Below are 24,633 nucleotides of genomic sequence, written 5' to 3'. Positions count from 1 at the left end.
TCTCATAAAATCTAATATCTAATATCTAACCAACCCAAATGATTCTCTCATATTAAACTGATCACTTAATGTGGGAGAATAAACGGGAACAAGCGTTAAGATATAGACATGTGCTTATAGATCTATCTCAACATGGGGCAAATGGTAAAGAGGCCCAAATGAGAGATGGTCTATCAAAGAGCAAGGTTAACCAATGGAGCATAAGACCTTAGGGTTAGCTTCACTGAAGACCTCCAATAATGTGTGTAAAAGTCCTTTGACCTTAGGTAAGCTAGGGTTGACCTTGAGGCGCGGGAACCCGACCGAGCTCGAGGTGCTTGTCCTGCTTGTCATGCTTGATGACTAAGGTGCTTGAGGTGCTTGATGATTGAGGTGCTTGAGATGCTTGAGGTGCTAGGGTTGCACTTAAGGTGAAAACCTAGCCCAAGCTTAAAGTGCTTAACGGCCAAGCTTGTGGTGGGAACTGGGCCTATGTATGAGGGGCTTGAGGTGTCAAAAAGTCAAATATTCAATCCCTACAAGGAGGGGGCGAGCCCTACATGAGGGGGGATGAGAGAGAACACCCACACACTCACACAAGGCACGCATGGTACAAAGAAAGCAAGAGGGACACTCTTTAAGTTCCTCCTCATGTTGGCCTCATGGTGTGCCTGAAGCCTATTGGTTGGCCACCCAAGGGGTCCAATAATAATTTAGGAGATTTAATTAATTGATTTAGCATTTATCTAGCCCTCTCTCTCAAAGGGGAAAGGGGGACACTTGTCTCAAGGCTACCCTTGCTGCTTGTAATGCCTCTTGCTTGTGATTGGCTAGGTCTGGAGGGGTCCAATGAGCTTTAAGCATGAGCTACAAGGGGGGGGTCGACCCAAGCAAGCTAGGGGGTTGCTTAGGGGGTATACTCACCCACACACACTCACAAACACTCTCATTGTGTGCTATGCAAAGTGCAAGAGCTCCCTCTTTTTCTGCAAGTAAGTAGAGGTTGAGAGCCTACACCAACACTCTTGGATATGGTGTGCAAATCCAACCAAGAGCCATGCTTCAATGCTTAAGCTTGGCATCTCCTTCTTCTTCATTACTATGCTATTATCTATGCTAGCAACAAGAGTTATGATAAGTGAGGAACTAATTCTTTCTCCTACAAAATGTTTCTTCTTCCTCTTCCCTACCCTCATTCCCTGCTAGCTCTCTCCACCTTCGAAGGTGTTTGAGGTCTTGGGACTTAGGCTTGGGATAGTTAAAGCTTTCTTCAAGTTTATGTTATGTTTGTGATGCATGAAGCTTTCCATCTTCATTGCATCACCTAGGTCACAAGGAACACAAAGATTGTATTGTAACAAGTCTCTCTTAATGGGAGAAATCATAATACAAATGCCTATTGGAGGGGGGACCGGCTCCACATAAATCCGGTCCTCAACTGTTGTCATGTTCTCTAAATTCTCTCTCTTGCAAAAGTATTGTTCATGCCAAGTTAACTAATTGCTATGATTATGTTGCTATATTCAATTATGTTCACCCGCTATGCTCACAAAGTCATTTCTCAAAAGTACGCTCATTAATTTCCGCTACTCTCAAACTAAATAGGCTAATTCCATTACAAAGAAATACCGAAAGGGGCGCCAAGGTTTCGGGCCAATACTCTCTGGGGTGGAATTTCGCCACTCCGTGTTGCGTGTCGTCTCTCTCTTTCAGTTCAATTGTTATTGAAGTGCTAAAAAGTCTGTTCAGCGTGTTCTTTTCTATTGGCACGTGGTGCCCGTCTTGTGACAGATATTCGTCTTTTTGTTCCTCTCTGAGTCAGGGTCGTGTATCTTTCTTTCGTCTGCTTCTGTCATCCGTTGTTGAAGGTTGATCTGATGGATAAGTCAAGTTACCCGAATGCATAGCAAAGCCTTGCTTAGCATGTCCCATCAACTGTTGTATAGATTCAGATTTTTGTAACAGGCAGTAGTCTCGTATCTCTTTGGGTATACCTAGATGAATCCAGGATAAGCCCAGATTCACCCTTCAAGGAAAGTGCAAGGTATAGCCCCATGGTAGTCACCCACAAGACAATATAACCATCAGCTCCATCATGCATAGTATTGACTAAATACCACGACATCCCCACTAACGTTGTCAGTGCCCAATAGTGGGTTTAGAACTAGGTACTAACATATGCTCCTCAACACAACACACACCACACGCACACACACAGATGAGCATATATCAACACAGTTCAGCGTATTGAGTTTCTGTCATGACTCTGGAGATTAAGGGCAGACTCACCCATAATTAAGCCTAGCACTAAAAGAAGCATTAAATCAAAAAAATTAACACAAAAATGAGGTAGTTAATAGGGCATACGCACCACAAAAGATATAAAGAAAGAATTAGCACAATAACAACTCGTCGTAACTGATAGGACGAAAACTTCACAATGTGAAGTTTGCATGTCCGCTATACGACTAACTAATATACCAAGATAAGCCCAGATTCACCCAGATGAATCCAAGATAAGCCCAGATTCACCCTGAAGGAAAGTGCAAGGTATAGCCCCATGGTAGTCACCCACAAGACAATATAACCATCATCTCCATCATGCATAGTATTGACTAAATACTACGACATCCCCACTAACATCGTCAGTGCCCAATAGCCACAAAAGATATAAAGAAAGAATTAGCACAATAACAACTTGTCGTAACTGATAGGACGAAAACTTCACAATGTGAAGTTTGCATGTCCGCTATACGACTAACTAATATACCAAGATGAATCCAAGATAAGCCCAGATTCACCCTGAAGGAAAGTGCAAGGTATAGCCCCATGGTAGTCACCCACAAAACAATATAACCATCAGCTCCATCATGCATAGTATTGACTAAATACTACGACATCCCCACTAACATCGTCAGTGCCCAATAGTGGGTGTAGAACTAGGTACTACTAACATACGCTCCCCAACACAACACACACCACACGCACACACACATAAGCATACATCAACACAAATTTCAGCGTATTGAGTTTCTGTCATGACTCCGGAGATCAAGGGCAGACTCAGCCATAATGAAGCCTAGCACTAAAAGAAGCATTAAATCGGAAAAATAAACACAAAAATGAGGTAGTTGATAGGGCATACGCACCACAAAAGATAGAAAGAAATAGCACAATATCAACTAGTCGTAACTTGGACGAAAACTTCACAATGTAAAGTTTGCATGTTCGCTATACGACTAAAAAATAAACCTAGATGAATCACCCTTGAAGGAAAGTGCAAGGTATATCTCTTTGGGTAGTCCACTCCACAGAAGAATCGCTCGAGTTGTGGCTTGAAACTGATCTTCTTGAAGGATGAAGCAGGTAGAAAACCATCCCAAAATCTTTCACAATAAGTATCCAGGGTATCTGCCTTTACCATCCGAAGATGATTCCAGGCGGTAATCACATTTTGTTCGTATTCTTGAGTGAGCCATGAAGAAATAAAAAGTCTCTTGAACTTTAGCCACTTTGTTGGTGCTGCTTTCTTAACAAAAGAGTGGACCACCATGTCCGTGTATTTCCTTTCAAATAGGATTCTGCCCTTCTAATCTCGGAGTGCTTTGTGTAGCACCCTCGAGAAAAGGCTATGTCAAATTGTTGAATAAAAGCGAGGGCATTGTGCTCATCTCAAAAACCTGAAAAGCTTTCAAAATTTATTGTCTGTCCACCCTCCTCGAACATTTTGGTCTTCTTGCTCTTATCTTCAAGAAAGTCATATTGATTGGCTCTATAAAAGTGCTTCCTCTTAGAGTAGAACATCTAGTCATCTGAGTCCAAACTCTCAGAAGAGGATGAATCATCATCAAAACTGTCAGAAAATTGTTGGGATCTGCTTTTCTTGGCCTTCTTCTTGTTCTTTCCATGTCTAAAGTTCTTTCGTCGTTTCTTGCCCTTTCTGTCCTCATCACTCGAATAAGAAGAGGAAGAGCTATCCGAATTGTCTGAAGAAGATGAGGACGAACTAGACAATCCCTTGAAGCGTACATGCTTCTTTAGTTTTCTTGTATTCGCAAACGAAGATTAACGACCCAAATAGCCAAGGTAGTTTGTTCCCTTGTTGCGTTTCTTCAGTTGCTTCTTCGCCCCCAAAAGTTGGTTGACTCGTCTTTCGACAACGTCATCAAAAGTCTTCAGTAAACATCCGTGGCACAAGAGGTTTCTTGAGGGTGGACTTTAGTGCGGAATCAATCGCTTTCTGCCATAGAATATGCACTTCATCGATCGGGTGTCGAGTCAAAAATTTGGCATACTGTGGATCCTTCGCAATCTGGAGCATTAGCTTCTACGCTAGAATATCAAGAGCTTTGATATAGAATGAGAAAACCGAATGACACTCGTAAATTTTCGAGCTGACTTGAGTTATTTTGCAGATGTAAGCACAGACTATTACTCTTCTTTCAAGAAGAAAGAATGTCACAAACTGCTAAGTGTCAAGCCATTGAAGACCTACAGGGTTGGGCACCCTAGCCCTAACCCTAACCCTAACCCTAACCCTAACCCTAGCCAGCCTACAGATCCCGTCCAAGGGGCCTAAACCCTAGCAGAAGCAGAAGAAGACGAAAGTCTTCACCAACTTACAGATCCTTGTCGAGTGGCCCAATGGGTTAGGATATTAATCCTTAACCTCCCAACTTTCAGAACCCCATCCAACGGGGCCCAAAATAAAGGAGAAGGGCACACACTAGAAATTGCGTAAGAGGCAGATGACGTGGCTGTTGTACGGACGCCCGCAAAAAGCGTTGACAGCTGTACGGATTTCCGCGATCTGCGCTAACAGCAATGACATGGTAGCAACTGTATGGACAGCACTCTGGCGCATGCTTCTAGACCCATTAGCTTTTATATTGATGCTTTTCATGTGGGATTCTTTTGTACAGGTCAAGGGCCTTTAAATTGAGTGTGTGGGCTTCTTCTTTGGCATTCTAGCGGGAGCAAAAGCAGAGCAAGAGCCACAGATCTTGTACTGTGTTGAAGCAATATAAAGAAATACCAAAACGGGCTCCATCGTTTGGGGCCAGTGCTCTCTTGGGGAGGAACTCCGCCACTCCGTGTATCGTGTGCAACAAATCTCTTTCAGTTCAGTTGTTTTGAAGCGTCTAAGTCTGTTCAGTCTATTCTTTTTTGTTGGCACCAGGTGCCCTTCCTTTACAAGACTTCTGCCGTACTACCCAGCCTATGGACACTCAAAAGAGCAGTTCTTATTCCACATGCCAGCTTTCTAGGAACACAGATAATGTCTAAACGTCTGAGATCTCTAGATTGTAACAGATGTGGATCCCCATGACCAGCTTACAGACCCTATTCATGCAGTTGCAACTACAACATTTTGTTGGAATTAGGGTTGCAAAGAAACGCACACAGCTTGGAGAAGACGAAGAAAGCTCAAGGCACACAATAGAGAGTGTGTTAGTGTGCAATGGAAAGATAGATAGCCCTAGAGCGATAGGCGTATATACAATGCACGGGGGAAAAAACCTCCTAAAGAGGGAAAAAATGCCCCGGCAGTCCTAGTGTGTTCACACACATCACTACCACATGTATATGGTAACAAAACCCCCCTGGAGTGATGCGGTGAACGAGAGCTGGCACATGACTAAAGGGAAGTGCCATGCCCTGAGGACATGATCAGTCCACCAAGGGGAGTAAGCCCAAAGCTTTGCGGAAAGCTTCGAGCTTCTCACGAGACAATGCCTTTGTGAAAATATCTCCAAGGTTGTCATGTGTTGGCACATAAGCCAAGCTGATCTCTCCTGTTGAGAGCCTCTCCCTGACATAGTGGTAATGCACCTCAATGTGCTTTGTACGAGCATGAAAAACTGGGTTCCTTGCAACTGCCAATGCGCTCTGACTGTCAGTGTAGATAGTGTTGGCAGTGTCCTGTCCAACACACAAATCAGCCATAAGGCGTCTGAGCCATACACACTCAACCGTAGCTGTGAAGACTGTCCTGTACTCAGCCTCACAACTCGAAGTGGCCACAGTAGGTTGCTTCTTGCTCAACCATGATATACATGAACTGCCAAGCTTGAAACAAAAACCACTTGTGGACACTCGCGTGTCAAAACAACCAGCCCAATCTGAGTCCGAAATTTTAAAGTGTGATAAAGTTGTGAAGTATTTTCAATGATTCTCTCGTGTGTCGTGTCAAGTTCTCGACTTGGGTGTCCAAGTCTATAACACTATACCTTGCACTTTACTTTAAGGGTGAATCTGGGCTTATCCTTGATTCATCTAGGTATATTTTTTAGTCGTATAGCGGACATGCAAACTTCACATTGTGGAGTTTTCGTCCGAGTTATGACCAGTTGATACTGTGCTAATTCTTTCTATCTTTTGTGGTGCATATGCCCTATCAACTACCTCATTTTTGTGCTAATTTTTCCAATTTAATACTTCTTTTAGTGCTAGGCTTCATTATGGTTGAGTCTGCCCTTGATCTCTGGAGTCATGACAGAAACTCAGTACATTGAACTTTGTGTTGATGTATGCTCATGTGTGTGTGTGTGTGTGTTGTGTTGGGAGCATATGTTAGTACCTAGTTCTACACCCACTATTGGGCACTGATGATGTTAGTGGGGATGTCATGGTATTTAGTCAATACTATGAATGATGGAGTTGATGGTTATATTGTCTTTTGGGTGACTACCATGATTCTATACCTTGCACTTTCCTTTAAGGGTGAATCTGGGCTTATCCCAGATTCATCTAGGTATATACAGCTCGTTTCGGTTTTATAGATAACAATAATGGTGACCTTATCATCAATCAATGTAGCTCATGAAGCTGACATGGAGGCCTTTGTACCTCTATTCAACCTCATGCGCGTGCGCATGTGGGGGTAGATTTCCGTGTCACACACACTCGAACAAGTGCATGTTGTATTTTTAAGAAAGTTCAAAGTTGTCTCACTCATTTTACATTTTAAGGACACATACTCTAAGGCAAAGTATCAATGCCAACTATGTTAAAGGAGTAAACCCATATTAGACCAGCTGGTTTAATATACCAAGGAATTACTTGTTGTGAGAGATGGCATTTTAAAACGACTTGGACAAAGGGACGCAAATATCAAAGGCAAAGAAGACAAGGGTGAGGGAAGCAAAGAGAAATGCATGGCTCTATATAGCCTCTTTTGAAGTGTTTTTGGCACAATGAGGAGTTTGCTTTTGAATCTTTTTGTAGTTAATGCGAAGTAGCGGTAGTGAGCTCACTACTACTTCTTGTGCAAGTGATGGTAAGTTTACTACTTCTTACATCCAACTTACTACTCGAGTCTTGTGCCTGTGCCAAATTCATTGTTGGTAGTAAGTTTACCAGATTATCCAAACTTTTGATAATTACTGTCATGTCTTTGGCAAGATAAGAGTTAGTTTACTTGTCTGCAGGTACATTTATGTCCAAGTTTCTGCAGTTAGCAAAGTTTGTTCCAGGTGCACTTAATGCCAAATTGTGAAATTTATTGCAAATAAGGTATTTTTTGTTTTATGGCATTTTAATGGATTCATAAGTCAAGGGAAAGTAAACACTAAAAGCATTCATACTTTTTCTGTTTGGTAATGATCCCTTTTTTGATTGCAAGGAAAGAGTAACAAGCATGGCTGAAGAAAGAGACATGCCTCCGTGGATGAGAGAGGCAAAGCCAACCTTAAGGCCTTCAATGTTAGGGTTGTCTTTGCCTCTCGGTGCACAAGCTTCAATATCAGGAAATCCATTTAACTTGGCAAAGGCTCGTGCTGATGCAGCTGCAGCCTCATTTGCTGGCTCTCGTGCATCCTCTTATAGGTCTAGGAGGCAATCTGTGGGGTCTCAAATGTCTCACCTGTCGTATTCTTCCAAGTAAGGCTTCAACTTTTATTATCCTGAAATATGCATATTATAGTTTTACTGCTTGCATTTGTGGTGCATTATGCTGAGATAGATGCTCCTTTACATGTAGTGACACCTATTTTTGGTGGATAAAAACTATGTTTTAAAGAATAATTCCTATAACAGGGTCTTGTTCTGGCTTCATTCCTTCATGTCTTCAAAAACCTTGGGAGGACACCGTGATATTTGTGGGATAGGTAATATATTGATTTAGACCAGGAAGAGCAATTCACTCGCTTTAGTAATCTGAGTCTTGGTTCCTACAAGGTGACCTGTAAAGTTTACATATTTTGTCGACAGCGCATGTAGTGATGCTTTGTGCAATCTTGTAGTCACACATTCATTGGACAAGCCTGTCGTGCATGTTTCAAATTTTTCTTCTTCATATAACAAGATATGGATGATGCTTTACTATGAGAAACTACTGGCCACCAATGTCAATATCACAATGCTGAATTGATTGAGTAAGAAAGATTACTCAAGTGAGAAATGGCACTTTGGAAAGTTTATTATTCTTCCTTTTTGTGGTAAAGGAATGTATTGGAACGTGCTGGAAATAGAGGGAGAGAGAGACACTCACTCAAGAAGCACAATCAATCATTAGATACCAAGGTAGTTCACCATACAACTATATGAGTATGTGTACTATGAAAGATTTAATATAGCCAAATGAACATGCAAAGTGACGAAGTTAGTGGGTCTAAGCTACGATATAGAGGGTCTCCCACTCCAAGTAGAGTGTAAAGTAACCAACACTCCCAATTGTAGGAAGTACAATGCTCAAAATAGGTTAATGGATGGAGAGGTAGAATGGTTACTGGATAGTTCAGAGGGAATCAACCATGCATGGCTTAGACAATTGACAAAATCCATCACGGCGCAGAGGTATGTTGTCCATAATTACCAGAAAAAAACTTGAGGCTAATTGTATGAAACCAAGTAGCCTTGATTGCCAAGAGCCAAGGTTCACGTTACCAAAATGTAAACATGTTCTCCTTGACCTAAGACAATTTCTGATCGAGTAAGATACTGTGAATTCGTAACAGGTGAACTTGTGTGGCACTAGTTTCATTAAAGACAAAAGCAACCCAAGTCAACCAAAACTGCAAGGCATTTGCAATCTAAACAGTTTAAAGGGAATATGGTGCTTTACCTTAACATCTCCAGCGAGGTGTCAAAAGTTGCTATAAGAACATGCAACACCGCACCCCATACATGCGACTAGCGATTTCATATGCCGTGTCCCACTTGGTAGTCAGTAAACGCTTGAAAACTCCGCTTCATTGCAAGTTGTGCAAAAGATATAATCCCTATTTGCATCCTCAAATGTCTCTCTGTTGGCAAGCCACTCACCACTAGAGTATTCCTTAATATGGTCTTTATCAAGTATTTTTCCACCAAGAATTGTTTTTCTTTTTGCTCCATTCCTTTGTCAGCTCATAGAACTGTGAGATGATCTCCCCGCTACGTGGACCCCCCTATGGATATGCGCTGGAAAAACCAGCCACAATTCAGCAACACCCCTTAGCTGGAGTAGCATCCAAGGATGTACGTGAGTAACTACAAAAGTAATGCATCCCATACTGCCCAGCTGCATGCCTTCCAGGTGAGGTGAGCACGTACAACAACAGCATACCACCCAGCTGCACCCCCTTGAGTCGAGTTTGTGCTGACCTAGCCTCAAAGGCTCTCCACTAGCATCCTGCCAGTGATGGTGGCAAATTCTGTTCTTGTCAGTGACATGTGGCTGCGCCATTTAATGTTTTCAAAGTCATCATTGTATGCTGTTCCTACCAGTGTTCCATTTGTTCATCTTTGGGCTTCCTTTACCCGCCATGCGCACACTAATCATGTTGAAGGGTAGTATTTTAATTGTCATGTAGGGGAACTAGGCTTATCAGACACCCGATCTTGAAGAATTTTAAGGAACACTTTACATCCTTGGTGTTTGGTCACAATTAGCTGAGCAACAAGGGGTACTAGACATGTGCCAGCCTACAAACCCGGCCCTGTTTTTGTGTGAAAAATCCTTCTATTAGTTTTTTGAAACTGTCCAATGGGCTGCGTCTCCCCTAGCAAGAGGGTACACTATACAAGAGAAAAATGGAGACTCCTATGTTGAAAAAATAAATATACAACTGCTAAATCAATAAAAGGGAGGGGGGAAGAGCCACCCAGGCGGCCGATAGTGCCACTGGATACCTTGGCCCATTTTGAAGGAAGTCCCTGGCCACCACGGCCGTATGAAAGCCTGGCGTTGTCTCTTTGCTCTATCAAGGCTACCTTGTATTTTGTCATACTGGCCGTGGCGTGTGTATATCGGCCCGATCTAGATATCAGACTCTATGCATACGTGGCGCTACCGGTACCCGGGGCGCCCGTATACATAGAGCCCCCCCCCAAGTGGGCGCAATGGTTTAAACCCCCTGTTTAAACACTCAGAAATATAACCGTTCTTAGACAGAAGCTCAGCACCGTGACGGCTTGGCTTAGTGGTTCATGCATTTCTGAACGTGCGCGCCTGGGTTCAAACCCTTACATGCTCAATCACATTATGGTTTGAGCATCCCCCCTCTGCAGCAGTGGGCCTGCTATACGAACCATAGCCTTAGGCTACTGATCAGCACCAATCTGGAGTCTCTCCCCTGTGTCCAAGTTGCTGTCGAGAAATTAGGCATTGACTGGCATTGCTGAGGTCGTGCTGCCAGGAGCCTGATCCCTAAGCTGTCGTGCTCTATCTCATATCCAAGTGTTGGTCCTGGATAGATTGACCATGCTACCGCTCCCCAAGTGAAAGGCATCTTTGGAAAAAGGGACGCTATCACCCGGAGAACCCTTGGTCAAATAAGTTGTGCAAAATCCAGCAAGTAGTGTCTCTGGGTCTCTAGAGGATGCCCACAACTAGGGCAAAACCGAGGGGTGTCCACTGTGTGCAAGCCAGACTCCCACTGCTGTTGTAACCGGCTGGCCTACTACCCAGGCAGTGCAGGACATCATAAACAGTAATTTTCAGCTTTGACAATCAGAAATTCAGCATTTTGATAATGGAGATATATGAGAGAGTAATTAGGACAGATAGAGAGATTGAGAGATAGAGATGGGATCGGGAGAAATGGAGAGGCGGAATTTCTCCCCTACACTGTCCTGACCCTTGCAAAGGTGCGCCTTTTGGTATTTGTTTTATCTAGGTCAAAATGTACAATACAATTCTCATGAGAGATGGCGCCTTGCTTCTGTGAGAGGAGACCGAGAGAGTGCGCTAGAAGACCTCTACAATTGGCTAAATCAGCCCTTTAAATAGAGATTGTATGTGTGTGTTTATTCAAAGCAGATGTGCTAAACGTCTGCACTTTTCTCTGCTAACTGAGGCTCTAATGGGCTGTTTTGGACAAGTGGTGAATACTTCATCTGTGTGTGTGGTCGCCTTGGCTGAAAATGGAACTTTTGGGGCTACCATGTACCTGCCATGCAAGCACTACCCCTTACTAGGGTTGCCTGGTACCTGCCATGCTTGAACTGCCCCTCACTAGGGTTGCCTGGTACTTGCCAAGCGTGAATTGTCACCCGCCATGCAATGACTGTCTCTCACTAGGGTCGTCTGGTACTTGCCATGCTGGAACTGCCACCTACGATGCAATGATTGCCTCTCACTAGGGTCATCTGATACTTGCCACGTTGGAACTGCCACCTGCCCTGCATGGACTCCAGTCGACTTGCATGGACTGCTACCTGCCATGCACGGACTCCAGTCAACTTGCATGGACTCGAATTGAGTTGCATGGGCCATCCAAGTGTCCATCTGCCTTGCATGTGCCATGCGTGTGCCTTCCAAGTGTCCACCTGCCTGCATGCTCTACTAGTTGCTAGGCGCCAATAGTCTTGCCTCTTTCTCTACATTCTTTGCCAGTCTATGAGTCGCCGTGCATGCTGTGCCAGTTTCCTTCCTTCTGGGCCCCTTGCACAGGTCAAGTATTTGGAGCTTCACAAGCAGCAGAATCTCCTCAACCGATTCTTGCAAAATTTCCAGCAAACATATCAAATGCTTTCAACACTTCCAGATATTTAGCCATGTCTTTGTCTATGGGTCAAATCGGTGACAGCAGTCCCTTTTCGTTGGACTAGCCGTTGAAAGGCAGTAATCTATAGAGCTTGGTCGCTAGCCCAGAGCCGAGTGAAAAAGTTTGTGAGGAACTCATCCGTGATCCCCTGTTGTGCCAATACTATAATGTTGCTAAAATGGCCTACCAAGTGATCATCAATATATGCATGCCAAGCTAAGCCTTATACTGGCAAAAGGGAATCCCTGAGTGGTTGGGAGAGGCAAAGGGATCTTGCTACATCCACAGAACATAGCAGCACTAGAGGCATACTGCTTGATCGGGCGAGAGAGTTGGGGCGGTTACGTCGCCCAAGGATGAGGGGGACCTCTCGACATTGAGGCAGATTGCAAACCACCCCCCCCCCCCCCCCCCCCCCCCCCCCCCCTCCCCCCCCCCTTGTATCCCCCCTTTGTATCAGCTTTCACCCCACCCCTACCCACTATTTCAGTTCTTTGTACTTTTTGTACCCAGACCTGGTATTAGATTCACCACATGTAACCTTTTGGTCTCATAGGTCATTTTGGCCTTTTGAAGAGGTTAGTAGGTGCTACGAAATTCAAAAAAGAAAATCAGAGCGGATCTTGGCAGATGCGCAGAGAAGCAAGAGTGGCACCGTAAAGGTCATGATTGCAGCGCAAAAGGGAGGCGTATCCCGAATGCAGCATGCAGGGGACAGAGAAGGGAAGCGTATACTGACGCATTAACCAGAGTCGACGGGCAGATGCGAAGGCATGATTTGTTTTTTTTCATTTATACACTAGGCCGAAGGGAGCAAGGTCACCTCGACGCTGAAGTGGTTACGGGAGGATTAGTAGGGTGTTTGTCGGGTTGGCGGAGGTTCGAATCCCAACACCCCTTTTGTAAGGGTAGTGAAGCGTCACTTGAGAGGTGAGAGAAGGAATCTCAAAGAGTATCTCAGGAAGTAATGAATAAAATGAACAGAGAGCGAGTATAGAGTAGGCCAGTTTCTTACATTTCATTTCATTTCATTTAATTCATTTCTCTCTCTCTCTCTCTCTCTCTCTCTCTCTCTCTCTCTTCCGTACTCTATCGCTGCCTCTCACTCGCCATACCTCCTCGCGTTCCCCCACTCGCCCAACTACCGTACCCGCTGCTAGTGTGGGTGCACACGTGCGTTTAGTGACTCTTTTTCGGACGGCGATCAAGCATGAGGAAGTTGAACGATAAAGCTGACCCCCTAGAGGATGCCATTCAAAAGTGCAAAGAGGAAATGATGGAGACCATTACCAAGATGAACCGCAATCTCTTGGGCACAATAAACATGCTCGAAGGACGCGTGCTGATCCAAGAGAGCAAGATAAATACGCTGGAAGACCGAGTGACGACTCAAGATGAAGAGATTGCGTCACTCAAGAAAGATCTCGCCGAAGCATGATCAAGAAACACACTGGAAGAGGGCGAACTGCAACCCTCAGTAATCGAAGAAATCAACACGATCAAGGAGCAAGTATGGGTCATCAAAGAGGGAGAAGAGCAATTCAAAGAAATGACGACTTCTTGGGAGGATGTTCTTACCAAAACTCAACAGAAGGCGGATGAAGCCGAGAAATGGATCAAGGTGGCCAAGAAAGGAAAAGGCAAGGAGATAACGCCCACGTCCACACCCACTATCATTAATATAACACTAGAGGAGGAGCAAAGAAGACGGGTGCGCGCTTTACATGTGAGAATTTGCGGTCTTAAAGATCAAAGGGCAAAGTGGACGAAGATAAAAAACTCACAGCACTAGCCTTGATGGGGGTTCATGAGCCGACTATACAAGGGCATGAGAGTGGGCAACATAAAAGAAAAATGGAAGCAGTGGCGAAACCTCAAAAGAAAGAGAACTCATCCTCCGTTTTCCCTCCATGGAAGCGAAGAAGTCCTTCTTGAAGAAAAGACCAACTCTTAAAGAGACTGGCATCTTTCTCGAGGATGATCTCACCCTCTCGCAGATCGCTCATATGCAGGAAGTAATGCCGGAGATTAGAGCGGCAAGGGGAAAAGGCAAGATTGCCTTTTACCGAGATGGAAAAGTGGTAATACTAGAGCGATGCTCCACATGACGGTGCGAGACTTATGGGACCACACTCAAAGTGGCTGCCTGGAACTATAATGGATCTATGCGTCTTGATGTGGGTGCTTTTGAGGATAGCTTTACTGGAAGAGACATCATCTTTTACTCTGAGACACACAAGACCCCTGGGCAATCCATGCCTCACATCAGTGGATACAGGTGGGAGACAGCTTACAGACAGGAGACACGCTTAGAGCACAGAGGACGGGGCTTGGGGGGAGTGGCAGTGTTATTTAGAGAGGATCTTCAGCCATTGATACATATAGGCCGTAGGGATGAGCAGGTTAGGTACATGTGGGTGAGATTGAAAGCAGAGACAGGCAGATATCTCTACCTAGCTATTTGCTACTTTTCCCCGAGTACATCAGTTTATGCATCGCCCAGAGGACAGTCCCCTTTCTCTATTTTGAATGATGACATATGGGAGTTCTCTAGGGATGGTGACATTATCATCGTAGGCGACTTCAATGCTAGGACTGCCCATCACCAGGCAGTGTTTTATGATACTTTAGAGGAGATGCTAAGAGAGCTAGATGTTGTAGAGATGGGCCTGTCCAGACTATCACACGATGTAGAATATACTGAGTATGGGCGACACCTGATAGACATGGGCACCGCACATGGATTGGCCATCTTGAATGGCCTACAAAGATTTCCTGCTGCGGGAGGTTTTACATGCTTCCCACACAGACATGGAGCCAACACAGTGGACTATGTCATGGCATAGCCGAATCTCATCTCTAGTATCCAGGATCTCATAGTTGGGCCCAGACCGGTCGGGGTGGCAGTGGATCATGCTCTGGTATCGATGACCATCTCCTTCCAGTTCTGTGTAGCACACAGGCCACGGGTAGCAGCCCCTACTCGCTACACCTTCACACGGGAGATGGATTCTGTATACATGGACGGGATCTACAGACGCCTATGCACTGAGGACCCGGGGCGACCTCTGGAGGAGCTAACTACTATACTGACACAGACATTACATGTTGCAGCAGCAGAGGCATACCCACACACCCAGCCTGAGCAGAGCCGCCGATCAGCGAGCATGCCTCAGAACAGCTGGTACGATGAGGAGTGCCGCCAGACTAGAGCCAGACTTCAGAGGGAGGTGCTTTTGGGAGACGTCACTTACAGATTGACTTTCGACGCGTGGTGCGGCGGAAGAAGAGGGCTTTTTTGGCTCGACTCGAGCAGGATCTATACCAGCTATTCTTGAGTCAGGACTCGCATGAGGCGTGGCCGCTCTTTCATGAGGCCCCCCCCCCCCCCCCCCCCCTCCCCCCCCCCCCCCCCTACCGCTATTTCCTCCACAGAGACCTGGGTCAATACGCATCATCTTTGAACACAGTACCTGGACTGCCGCCCTCCCCAACCCCCCGGATCCATGCCTACACACATGTGCTTTTTTCACCGCCTCTCCTGAACCCTGCCTGCCCAGCTGCACACATTCCTTCCTTCTCTGCCCATCTACTCAGTTGTTGCTCAAGAATGGATGCATACAACCGTGCCAGTGTGTGTCCAATCATGATAGTGCGATAATTCCCAGGCTCCATGGGGTCTCCTGACTTGAAGATAGGTACGATCGTAGATAGGCTCCAAGTGTCCGATAGGCCCTCACACATGGCACGGTTAAACATAACTGCTAGAAGCTCTGCTAGTAGGTCTTTGGCATGCATGAAATGCTTAGCAACTAAGCCATCATGATCATATGCTCTCCCAGTCCTCATCCTATCAATAGCTTGACACTCAGGGCCATCATCGAGGAAGGCAGATCTCATGGGAGACGGATCTATTGTAGCTTTGTGGACTTCCGCAAAGCTTTTGACACAGTACCCAGAGCTAGATTGATGCGCAAATTACAGGAAATGGGAGTACCCACAGAGCTCATTTGGGGGATCATGGCATTGTACAGATCAGTAGTAGGGCATGTACGCACCCTTGAGGGACTTTCTACAGCGGTTCACTCCATTATTTGGGGTGAAGCAGGGTTGCCCGCTCTCTCCTACTCTTTTCGGTATGTATGTGGATGAGGTTTCTGACTATATTGAGAGCGATGGTGATAGATGTGCACAATTGGCAGGGACATGGATTCCACTTTTGTTATATGTTGATGATGTAGTGTTGATCTCCGAATCTCCAGAGGGAATGCAACGTCAACTGGATGCTTTGCATAGGTTTGCCCACGAAAGTGGTTTGTTTGTCAACCTTGGTAAAACCAAGGTTATGGTGTTTAATACCACCCCACACTGGATCAGGACGTCAGCACCTACATTCACATACGGCCAGGAGACTGTGGAGTACACAAACGCTTACACTTACCTTGGAGTGGTTTTGAGTGGACCTGCATTCTCACTCAGAAGAGCAGCAGAGACCGGACTGACTAGAACCCATGCAGCACTGGGTAGATTAGAGAAGATGTGTTCGCAGGTTCAGTTTCAGGAGCCCCGGACGAAACTCTGGCTCTTTGGCACTTTGGTGGCTTTAGCATTGCTCTATGGAGCTGAGATATGGGAAGCTTCATTGGATCACCACGGGAGGCCGGGTCGCACAGACGGATGGGGGAACATGGAGAAACCTCTCGTCTCTATGATCTCGCGGCTCATTAGAGCCAAGCCATCAGTACCACGGGCCATTATCCCAGCAAAGGTAGCGGCCCCCCCACTAGTGGTGGAGGCATTCACCATATCAGTCTCCTTCATAAACCGCACATGGGAACTTCCTAGAGACAGATATGCTCGCATAGCACTTGAGTCCTCTCGACAGTTAGCCATACAAGGAGATACAACATACAAGGAGATACAACATGCTGGTATGAGGAAATGGCATCATGGTTTCAGGCGCATGGGTTCAGCATAGACAGGCTGCAACCATTCCAGTACTCATTGGATGCACCATCTCTCACTCTTACACAGTCAGAGATCACCAAGCTCATCCGCCAAGACCTGACCCAGCTAGACACCAGGAGGACATGGATACAACCAGCATAGGAATTGGGCACGAAGATGGCTTTCTACAGAGACCACCTTCTCCAGCTTACGGAAGATGGTTTTGTGACGAGACCCAGATACATGGACACCCACTTGTCTCATGGGATACGATGTGCTATTGGCCAGTTACGCACATCTTCTCACCAGCTGCGGATTGAGACTGGGAGATACAGCGGAGTACCAGCAAAGGCCAGGACATGCCCCTTCTGTGACATGGAGCTTGAGACAGAGCTGCATTATACATGCCGCTGCCCCGCCTACTACGAGATACGAGGCCGCTTCCATTGCTTGTTCAGAGAGGGTTTTGGACCACTCTCAAGAGTCATGGGATACGAGGATCAGAGATGCCTGGGTTTGTTCTTGCTCGAGCTGCGCAGACACAGAGATAGCCTGATGAGTGGCGAGGCTAGCCAGTCTCAAAGACGGATCACAGACTTCTTCAGAGCAGACAAGGGACAGCTGTAAGAGCCTCTCCCACAGCAAAGCTCCCCCTCGTCTCACACCAGAGGCACACTGATTGACCGAGAGACTGAACTGGGGAAATCCAGGCGCCCACGACTGCGGAGGACTACACAGCATCGACGGAGGCTACGTCAGAAGATTTGGAGCACTCTGGCCAGGCATACAGGACGCCCGGTCAGACTACTAACCATGGAGGAGATTGATGAGATCCGCCAACGACCGATGCTAGATCTCTTGTGATTCAGCTATCTCAGCAAGCCGCCCATTTTTGCTTAGTTTTTTGCTTACTTCACATCGACCAATCTAGGATCCCATAGTATATATCTTTGTTTTGTACTGTTGTTATTTTGTTACTCTGACTTTGTATCAGATCCACCACCTTGTAACTTTCTGGTCTCATAGGTCACTATCGCCTTTTGAAGACGTTAATAATAAATATAACATTTCATTTCATTTCATTTCTCTCTCTCCACCCTCCCCCCGCGTTGGCAGCTCCGGCCCCGCTACCTGCTCGCGCACCGCTGCCTATCCCCGTTGTCTGCTGGCGCGCGCGCTCCTCCTGCTCCTTGCTCTGTGCCGTGCGCTGTGCCCGTAGACCTGCCCGGCTCCTGTGCCCTCGCTGCCCCCCCTTTCGCCAGCCCCCTGCTGCCTTGCCCTCGCGCTCCCCCTGCACACCCTTCCCCCCCCCCCCCCCCCCCCCCCCCCCCCCCCCCCTCCCCACACCACACACACCCACACATACACGTGGGCGTTCCGTAGAGAGAGAAGGTGGGGAACTTTTTCCAACGCAGAGAGAAGGGTTTTCCAGCAAAGAGAGAGAAGAAGGTTTAGGCTTAGCGAGATGGGATTTCAAGCGATGAGAGAGAGTTGGAAAGCGTAGAGAGAGAAGACGTAGAGAGATAATCCGAGAGCGTAGATAGAGAAAAGGCTTGCACGCGTAGAGGGGGAGAGAGAGAGAGAGAGAGAGAGAGAGAGAGAGAGAGAGAGGAGAGAGAAGAGAGAGAGAGAGAGAAAACAGCGTAGAGAGAGAAAGAGCTTGCACGTGTAGAGAGAGGAGAGAGAGGGAAAAAGAAAAAAACTCTTTTTCACTTCTATACCGCTCTCCCTCTCTTGTTGCGGACTTTCAATCATGAGAAAGCAGAATGGCAAGGATGGGAGGATGCCATCCAAAAATGCAAAGAAGAATTGAGCGAGTCCATCAGCAAGATCAATCGCCACCTCCTAGGTACTATTAACGTACTCGAGGCGCACGTGGCATCACAAGAAACATACACTCGAGGATCGCGTGAAGGCCCAAGATGAGGAAATCGCACTACTCAAGAAAGAGCTTGCAGAGGTGCGATCGCAGAATGTCCTCGAAGAGGGAGAGCTTCAACCCTCAGTAATTGAAGAGCTTAACACGATTACGGAACAAGTGCAGGCCATCAAAGAAGGTGGGGAGCAACAAAAAGAAATGACGACCTCGTGGGTAGATGTCATCACAAAGACCCAAAAAAAAGCAGAAAAGGCTGAAAAATGGATCGAGATTGTCAAGAAAGGAAAAGGCAAGGAAATAACCCCCACCCCCACATCAACCCTCATCAACTTGACACTAGAAGAGGAGCAAAGGAGACGTGTGCGGGCCTTACACGTAAGGCATTGAGTATGGCAGATACTTGATAGATATGGGAACCGCGCATAGATTGGCCATTTTGAATGGCCTACAAAGATTCTCGACAGCTGGAGGTTTTACTTGCTTTCCACACCGACATGGTGCCAGGACAATGGATTATGTTATGGCCCAGCCAGGTCTCATTCCATTCTCTTAGAATTTCATGGTGGGCACTAGGCCAGTTGGAGTAGCAGTTGATCATGCTATCTTGTCTTTCACCCTGACGTTTCAGACTTCAATTCAACACAGCTCCACTAGGAGAGGTCCCCACACACACTCGGTATACCTTCATGAGGGAGATGGATTCTGTGTATATGGATGAGATATACAGGTAGCTATGCACCGAGGAGCCGGGATGGCCACTAGATAAACTCACTCAGATACTAACAAAGACGCTCCATGATGCAGCATCAGAGGCATACCCCCACAGCCAGCCTACACGGAGACGATATGGGAGCATGCCCCAGAACAGTTGATATGATGAGGAGTGTAGAGAGACAAGGATCAAATTACAGAGGGAAGTGCTCATGGGTATTTCCACACATAGTCTGTCACGGATTATCTTTTGCCGCCTAGTGCGACCAAAGAAAAACTATCGGGCATATACGCACATCCTCACATCAGCTCCAGATCGAGACTGGCTGATTTCGAGGGGTGCCAGTAGGGCCAGGATATGTCACCTATGTAACTTAGAGCCAAAGATAGAGCTGCACTACACATGTTGCCCGACGTACTATGAGATACGCGGCCGCTACCACTGCTTGCTTAGAGAAGGTTTTCGACCTTTTTCTAGAGTCATGAGATACAAGGACGAGAGATGTCTCTGATTGTTCTTGCTAGAGCTGCGCAAACTTAGGGAGAGCTTGCTGAGGACATCAGGGGAAAGCCAGTCTCAGAGACGAATCATAGATTTCTTTTACACCAGCCAGGGGAGAGCCAGAGTAGTAGTCATTACAACAGATCTTAGAGCCCACCCATACTAGAGGTACATTGCTTGACCGAGCCACTGAGCTAGGCAGACCTAGACGCCCACGACCTCGGGGGGTCTCCCACCACTTACGAAGGCTGCAACAGAAGATAGAGATCACTCTAGCTCGACATGCAAGACGCCCAACCAGAGTACTGACCATGGAAGAGGTTGATGAGATCCGACAGCGACCGATGAGAGATTTCATCTGAACCCACCAACCCCGCCGTATCTCGTCTCAATCCTGAATCAACCTCAAATTTATTTCCTTTCTCCCTAGTGTTTTAGTGTTCGTCTCTCACTAAAGATGGCAATTTGGAATTGTACTGGGTCACTCCATCTTGATGTAGGGGCCTTTGAGGATAGCTTCACGGAGAGAGATATCATTTTCTACTCTGAGACGCATCAAGCCCCTGGGCAATCCATGCCATAGGTGAGCGGATATAGATGGGAGACAGCCTACAGACAAGAGACCAAATCGGAGCATCGAGGACGAGGCTCAAGGGGAGTGGCAATTCTATTCAGGGAGGAGTTGCAGCCATTAATATATACAACGCGCAAGGATGAACATGCTAGGTACATGGTTGGCTCAGGGCAGAGACGGACAGATACCTCTACATTGCTATCCGTTACTTTCCTCCTAGTACGTCAGTATATGCATCACCTAGAGGACAATCCCCCTTTGCTATTTTGGATAATGACATTGTAAGGTGCAGCGGAAGTGAATGTTGAACTTTGCTCAAGATGAGTGCTCCGCATTGTGCTCAAGGTTCCTTTTTCTTACGAAAGTGAATAGGTGAATGAAGGTGCTGAGACTTAGAGATAGAGAGAGAAGAGAATACGACACCGGGAAGTTGTCAAACCCTCCTCCAAGGGCCCCACTCTTGATGGCGAGAGTGGTCTACTATTGATTGCACAATCTAGTACAATGGCTGATGCAATGAGTCTAAATGGTTGCTATGTCGAGGTTGATGGTGGTGACGATGAGGACGAGACTATGGCCGAAAACTGAATGCTTCGAAGACGACGTTGACGACGACGACTTCTATCTGCTGCTATGGCCTATGCGGTTGATTGAAAATGGCCATGTGGCTATCTCCAAGCGCTGGTATTACTGACTATAAATGCCGCTTTTGCAGCCCTTGAAAAACGCTGATGCTGTCCCTAAAAACGCTGATGTTGTCCTTCCAAAACGCTGGTCTAGGCTGGCTGTCTTGTCGCTGATTTTCTGCTGGGAATGCTGTCCTAATGGTGCTGAGATGCTGCTGCAAAAACGCCAATGCAGGGCTGAAAACCGCTGGATTGTAGACGCTAAAAAAAGCTAAATGGCTGGTTCAAAAACGCTGAAATGCTGAGTCTTTTGCTTGCTGAAATCCCTTGCTGAAATGCTGGCCTGAGGTGGTCCAAAGCGCTAGCATGCATGAGGATCTGTGGCTGAAATCGCCAGGGTTTCTTGAGGTTGGTCTTGCTTGAGAAGGTGCCTGTTGAGCAATGCTCCTGTTGCCTCTTCTACCATAAAGTGCTAGCGCTAGGGCTGATTTGCTGTCTACTGTCACCGGGAATCTGTAAGTGCAAAAACGCTGGCTGATCTAATGCGAAACGCTAGGCCTTCTGGTGAGTGAAAACGCTAGAGTTGTCGGGGGGGGGGGGGGGGGGGGGGGGGGGGGGGGGGGGGGGGGGGGGGGGGGGGGGGGGGGGGGGTGGGGGGGGGGGGGGGGGGGGGGGGGGGGGGATCTTACTGAGAAGTTGCCTGATGAACACCGGGTTCCTGCTGCCTCTTTTACCAGAAAGTGCTAGTGCTAGGTTTCTTGATATACTTGCTTAGCAAAATTGCCCTACCTAGTTCCCAACAAAAGTCACCTAAAAATAATAAGTGAAAAATGTTAAAAATAGGGAAAATAGGTCTATGCACTTAAAAATGCTCTTAATGGGTTCTGATGGAAATCTGATGATCATGCTGTGTGCAACCAGAGGGTATGCATCTAATCTAAGTGTCTGGACATGCACGGTCTGCGAACAGACTCACAAAAGTGCCAGATCACTTCCTATTCTTAGACTGACTTGACTGAACTGAACCCTGGTCATACTGTAGCTTGTCCACGGACACACAAGGTTGGATGTGTCACGTGACATCCCCTCCTTTTCAAAGTGAGGTACTGGTACCGAACTGTATGGTGTCGAGGGAGATCGCCAACAACATCCGAAATCCTCGAAAGGACTCTTCGCCGGCCCACTCTGATGCGTGGGTCATCCGATACTTGAACTTCATAAAGGTCTACAATGCTTTCTTCTTTGGGCCACGCCGAAAGCGACAAAGTCATCTGAGCTCCTTCAATGCTTCCACTTCTTCTATGGACGTAGGTCCACCTTCTTCAAGAATCTCCGAGGCTGAAAATTCATGAAACCACTTCCAACACAAAAACATGAACATACCCATTCGATGTAAAGTGACTGGAAAAATTCTTGTCTTCTTTAACGACTGTGCATGCAATGTAGATGAACATATAGACGGAGTGCCAAACCATTTATCAAACACACGGAAACAATGGGGTTGAATTTTGACTCTCTAATCTAAATCAATCAACTGTGGCAAATCACAATGGAAATGCCGATGCTTGATGCTTAATCCATCTTGTGCTCTTTCTACGACTGTGTCATGCCAAGGAAGAGACATGGAATGTGACTTCCGTGAATGCATACTTTTCAGCTTTTCATGAGAAATCCGCATACGTCCGTGCTCATTCATGAGTGAATCATGCTCAACGTACAATATGTCATGCCTAGGAAAAGGGATCATATAAGGTCGCTGATTAAAATATAGGAAATCATCACGAATGAAACACTCGAACAATGCGTGCTGACTAATCATGCGAACACATAGTACTTCCTGTGAGGGTTCTTTGGACCTAGGCTCGAGAGCCAAGATCGGTTCTTCGGGATCTATCGAATCTTCTTGTGGGGGTTCTGTGGACCTCGACTCGAGAGCCAAGATCGGTTCTTCGTGATTGATTGAATCTGCAATGAGGTTAGCTTCACTAGAGAAAGTATCAACTAACACATCATCCTTGTGAACAATCACATCATTTTCATGCAAATCATCATGCTTGTCCTTATCATCCAAATCATCATGCTCATCATTATCATGCAATTCATCATGCTTATCATCATGCAAATCATGTGTGTCATGCTTCGGAGAAGAAGAGACTGAGAGAGTCTCCTTTTCCCGAATCTCTTGCATCTGTGCCTGAACTTGAGAAAAGAGTCGCAACATTTCTTGCATTCTTGCTTTGTTCTTGTGATCAAATTTTGCTTCTCTTGCTTTGGCTTCCAAGCGTGCTTGCTCGTGCTCACGCTCTATGGTTGCCATTCTTTCTTCGTATTCACGATCTATGGCTGCCCTTCTTTCTGCGGATTCACGAGCTATAGCTGCCATTCTTTGTGCTTTTCTTGCTTTGCGTTCTAACTCCCTGTCCATCATCATCTTATCGAAAGCCTCCATAGGAGTTAGTGCAATCCTTGTCATAGATGGGGAAGGGGGAGGGTCGGAAAAACCTCCTGGTGGGGAAAATTCTTCTTCGCCACCCTCATGCTTACCAACTCCAAGCGAAGTATCCATTCCGCTTCGAGTGATGACCATCCACTGAAGTCATGGGTTCTTAAATTCACGAGGAACTTGGGTTCTTGTGGGTCTTGGGTTCTTGGGTCTTGAGGTTCTTGAGGGTCTTGAGAGTCTTGAGGTTCTTGAGGTTCTTCTTTCGCTTGTAGTCTGTGTTAGAGAAGGATCTTCTCTTCACCCAAGTTCTGCTCTTTTTTGCGGGCGCACCCCTTGGCGGGCTTGCGCTCACACCAAGGTTGCTTTTTCCCACCTCACGTCAATTGGCCGGCCGCTAAGTACACGGTCCGCTCTCAATGAGTGAAAAGTGGCACAAGGGGAGGCTGGACACGTCCTTCTTTCTTGGGTTACCTGTCACTCTTCAAAAACACGATTAGGAATCGACACGCCCAAGAGGACTTGGGTTACATACGACCACAACAAGTAAATTTTTTTTTGTGGTTCTTGTGGTTCTTTCCTCGAGTGATACAGAACACTGCCAAGCTCTGATACCAATGTAAGGAGCAGCGGAAGTGAATGTTGAACTTTGCTCAAGATGAGTGCTCTGAACTGTGCTCAAGGTTCCTTTATCTTACGGAAGTGAGAGCCTTCCGTTCCTTTAGTGAGAGAGTGCAGTGGACACAAAAAAAGTGAATAGACACTGTGAATGAAGGTGCTGAGACTTAGAGATAGAGAGAGAAGAGAATACGACACCGGGAAGTTGTCAAACCCTCCTCCAAGGGCCCCACTCTCAATGGCGAGAGTGGTCTACTATTGATTGCACAATCTGGTACAATGGCTGATGGAATGAGTCCAAATGGTTGCTATGTCCTGAATGCTTCGAAGACGACGTTGACGACGACGACTTCTATCTGCTGCTATGGCTTATGCGGCTGATTGGAAA

General features: G+C 46.4%; 1 protein-coding gene across 4 annotated transcripts in view; it reads left to right on the top strand.

Annotated features, from left to right (window-relative positions):
- LOC147423391 (uncharacterized) overlaps window positions 1-24,633 on the top strand; it is a 114,230-nt gene that overhangs the window by 16,667 nt on the left and 72,930 nt on the right. For 2 of the 4 annotated variants that reach the window (XM_086501800.1, XM_086501801.1), the window contains exons 2-3: window positions 7,410-7,494; window positions 7,609-7,860. In XM_086501800.1, the coding sequence (XP_086357926.1) occupies window positions 7,619-7,860 (242 nt within the window). In that variant the 5' untranslated portion in view covers window positions 7,410-7,494; window positions 7,609-7,618. Of the gene's footprint in view, window positions 1-7,409; window positions 7,495-7,603; window positions 7,861-24,633 lie in introns of all 4 variants that reach the window. The other 2 variants (XM_086501797.1, XM_086501798.1) reach the window with 1 other exon arrangement.

This window comes from Adiantum capillus-veneris, chromosome 26 (assembly GCF_014529385.1).
Source record: "Adiantum capillus-veneris isolate H3 chromosome 26, ASM1452938v2, whole genome shotgun sequence".
Classification (NCBI taxonomy): Eukaryota; Viridiplantae; Streptophyta; class Polypodiopsida; order Polypodiales; family Pteridaceae; genus Adiantum; species Adiantum capillus-veneris.
This window is presented reverse-complemented; position numbering and strand designations above follow the sequence as displayed.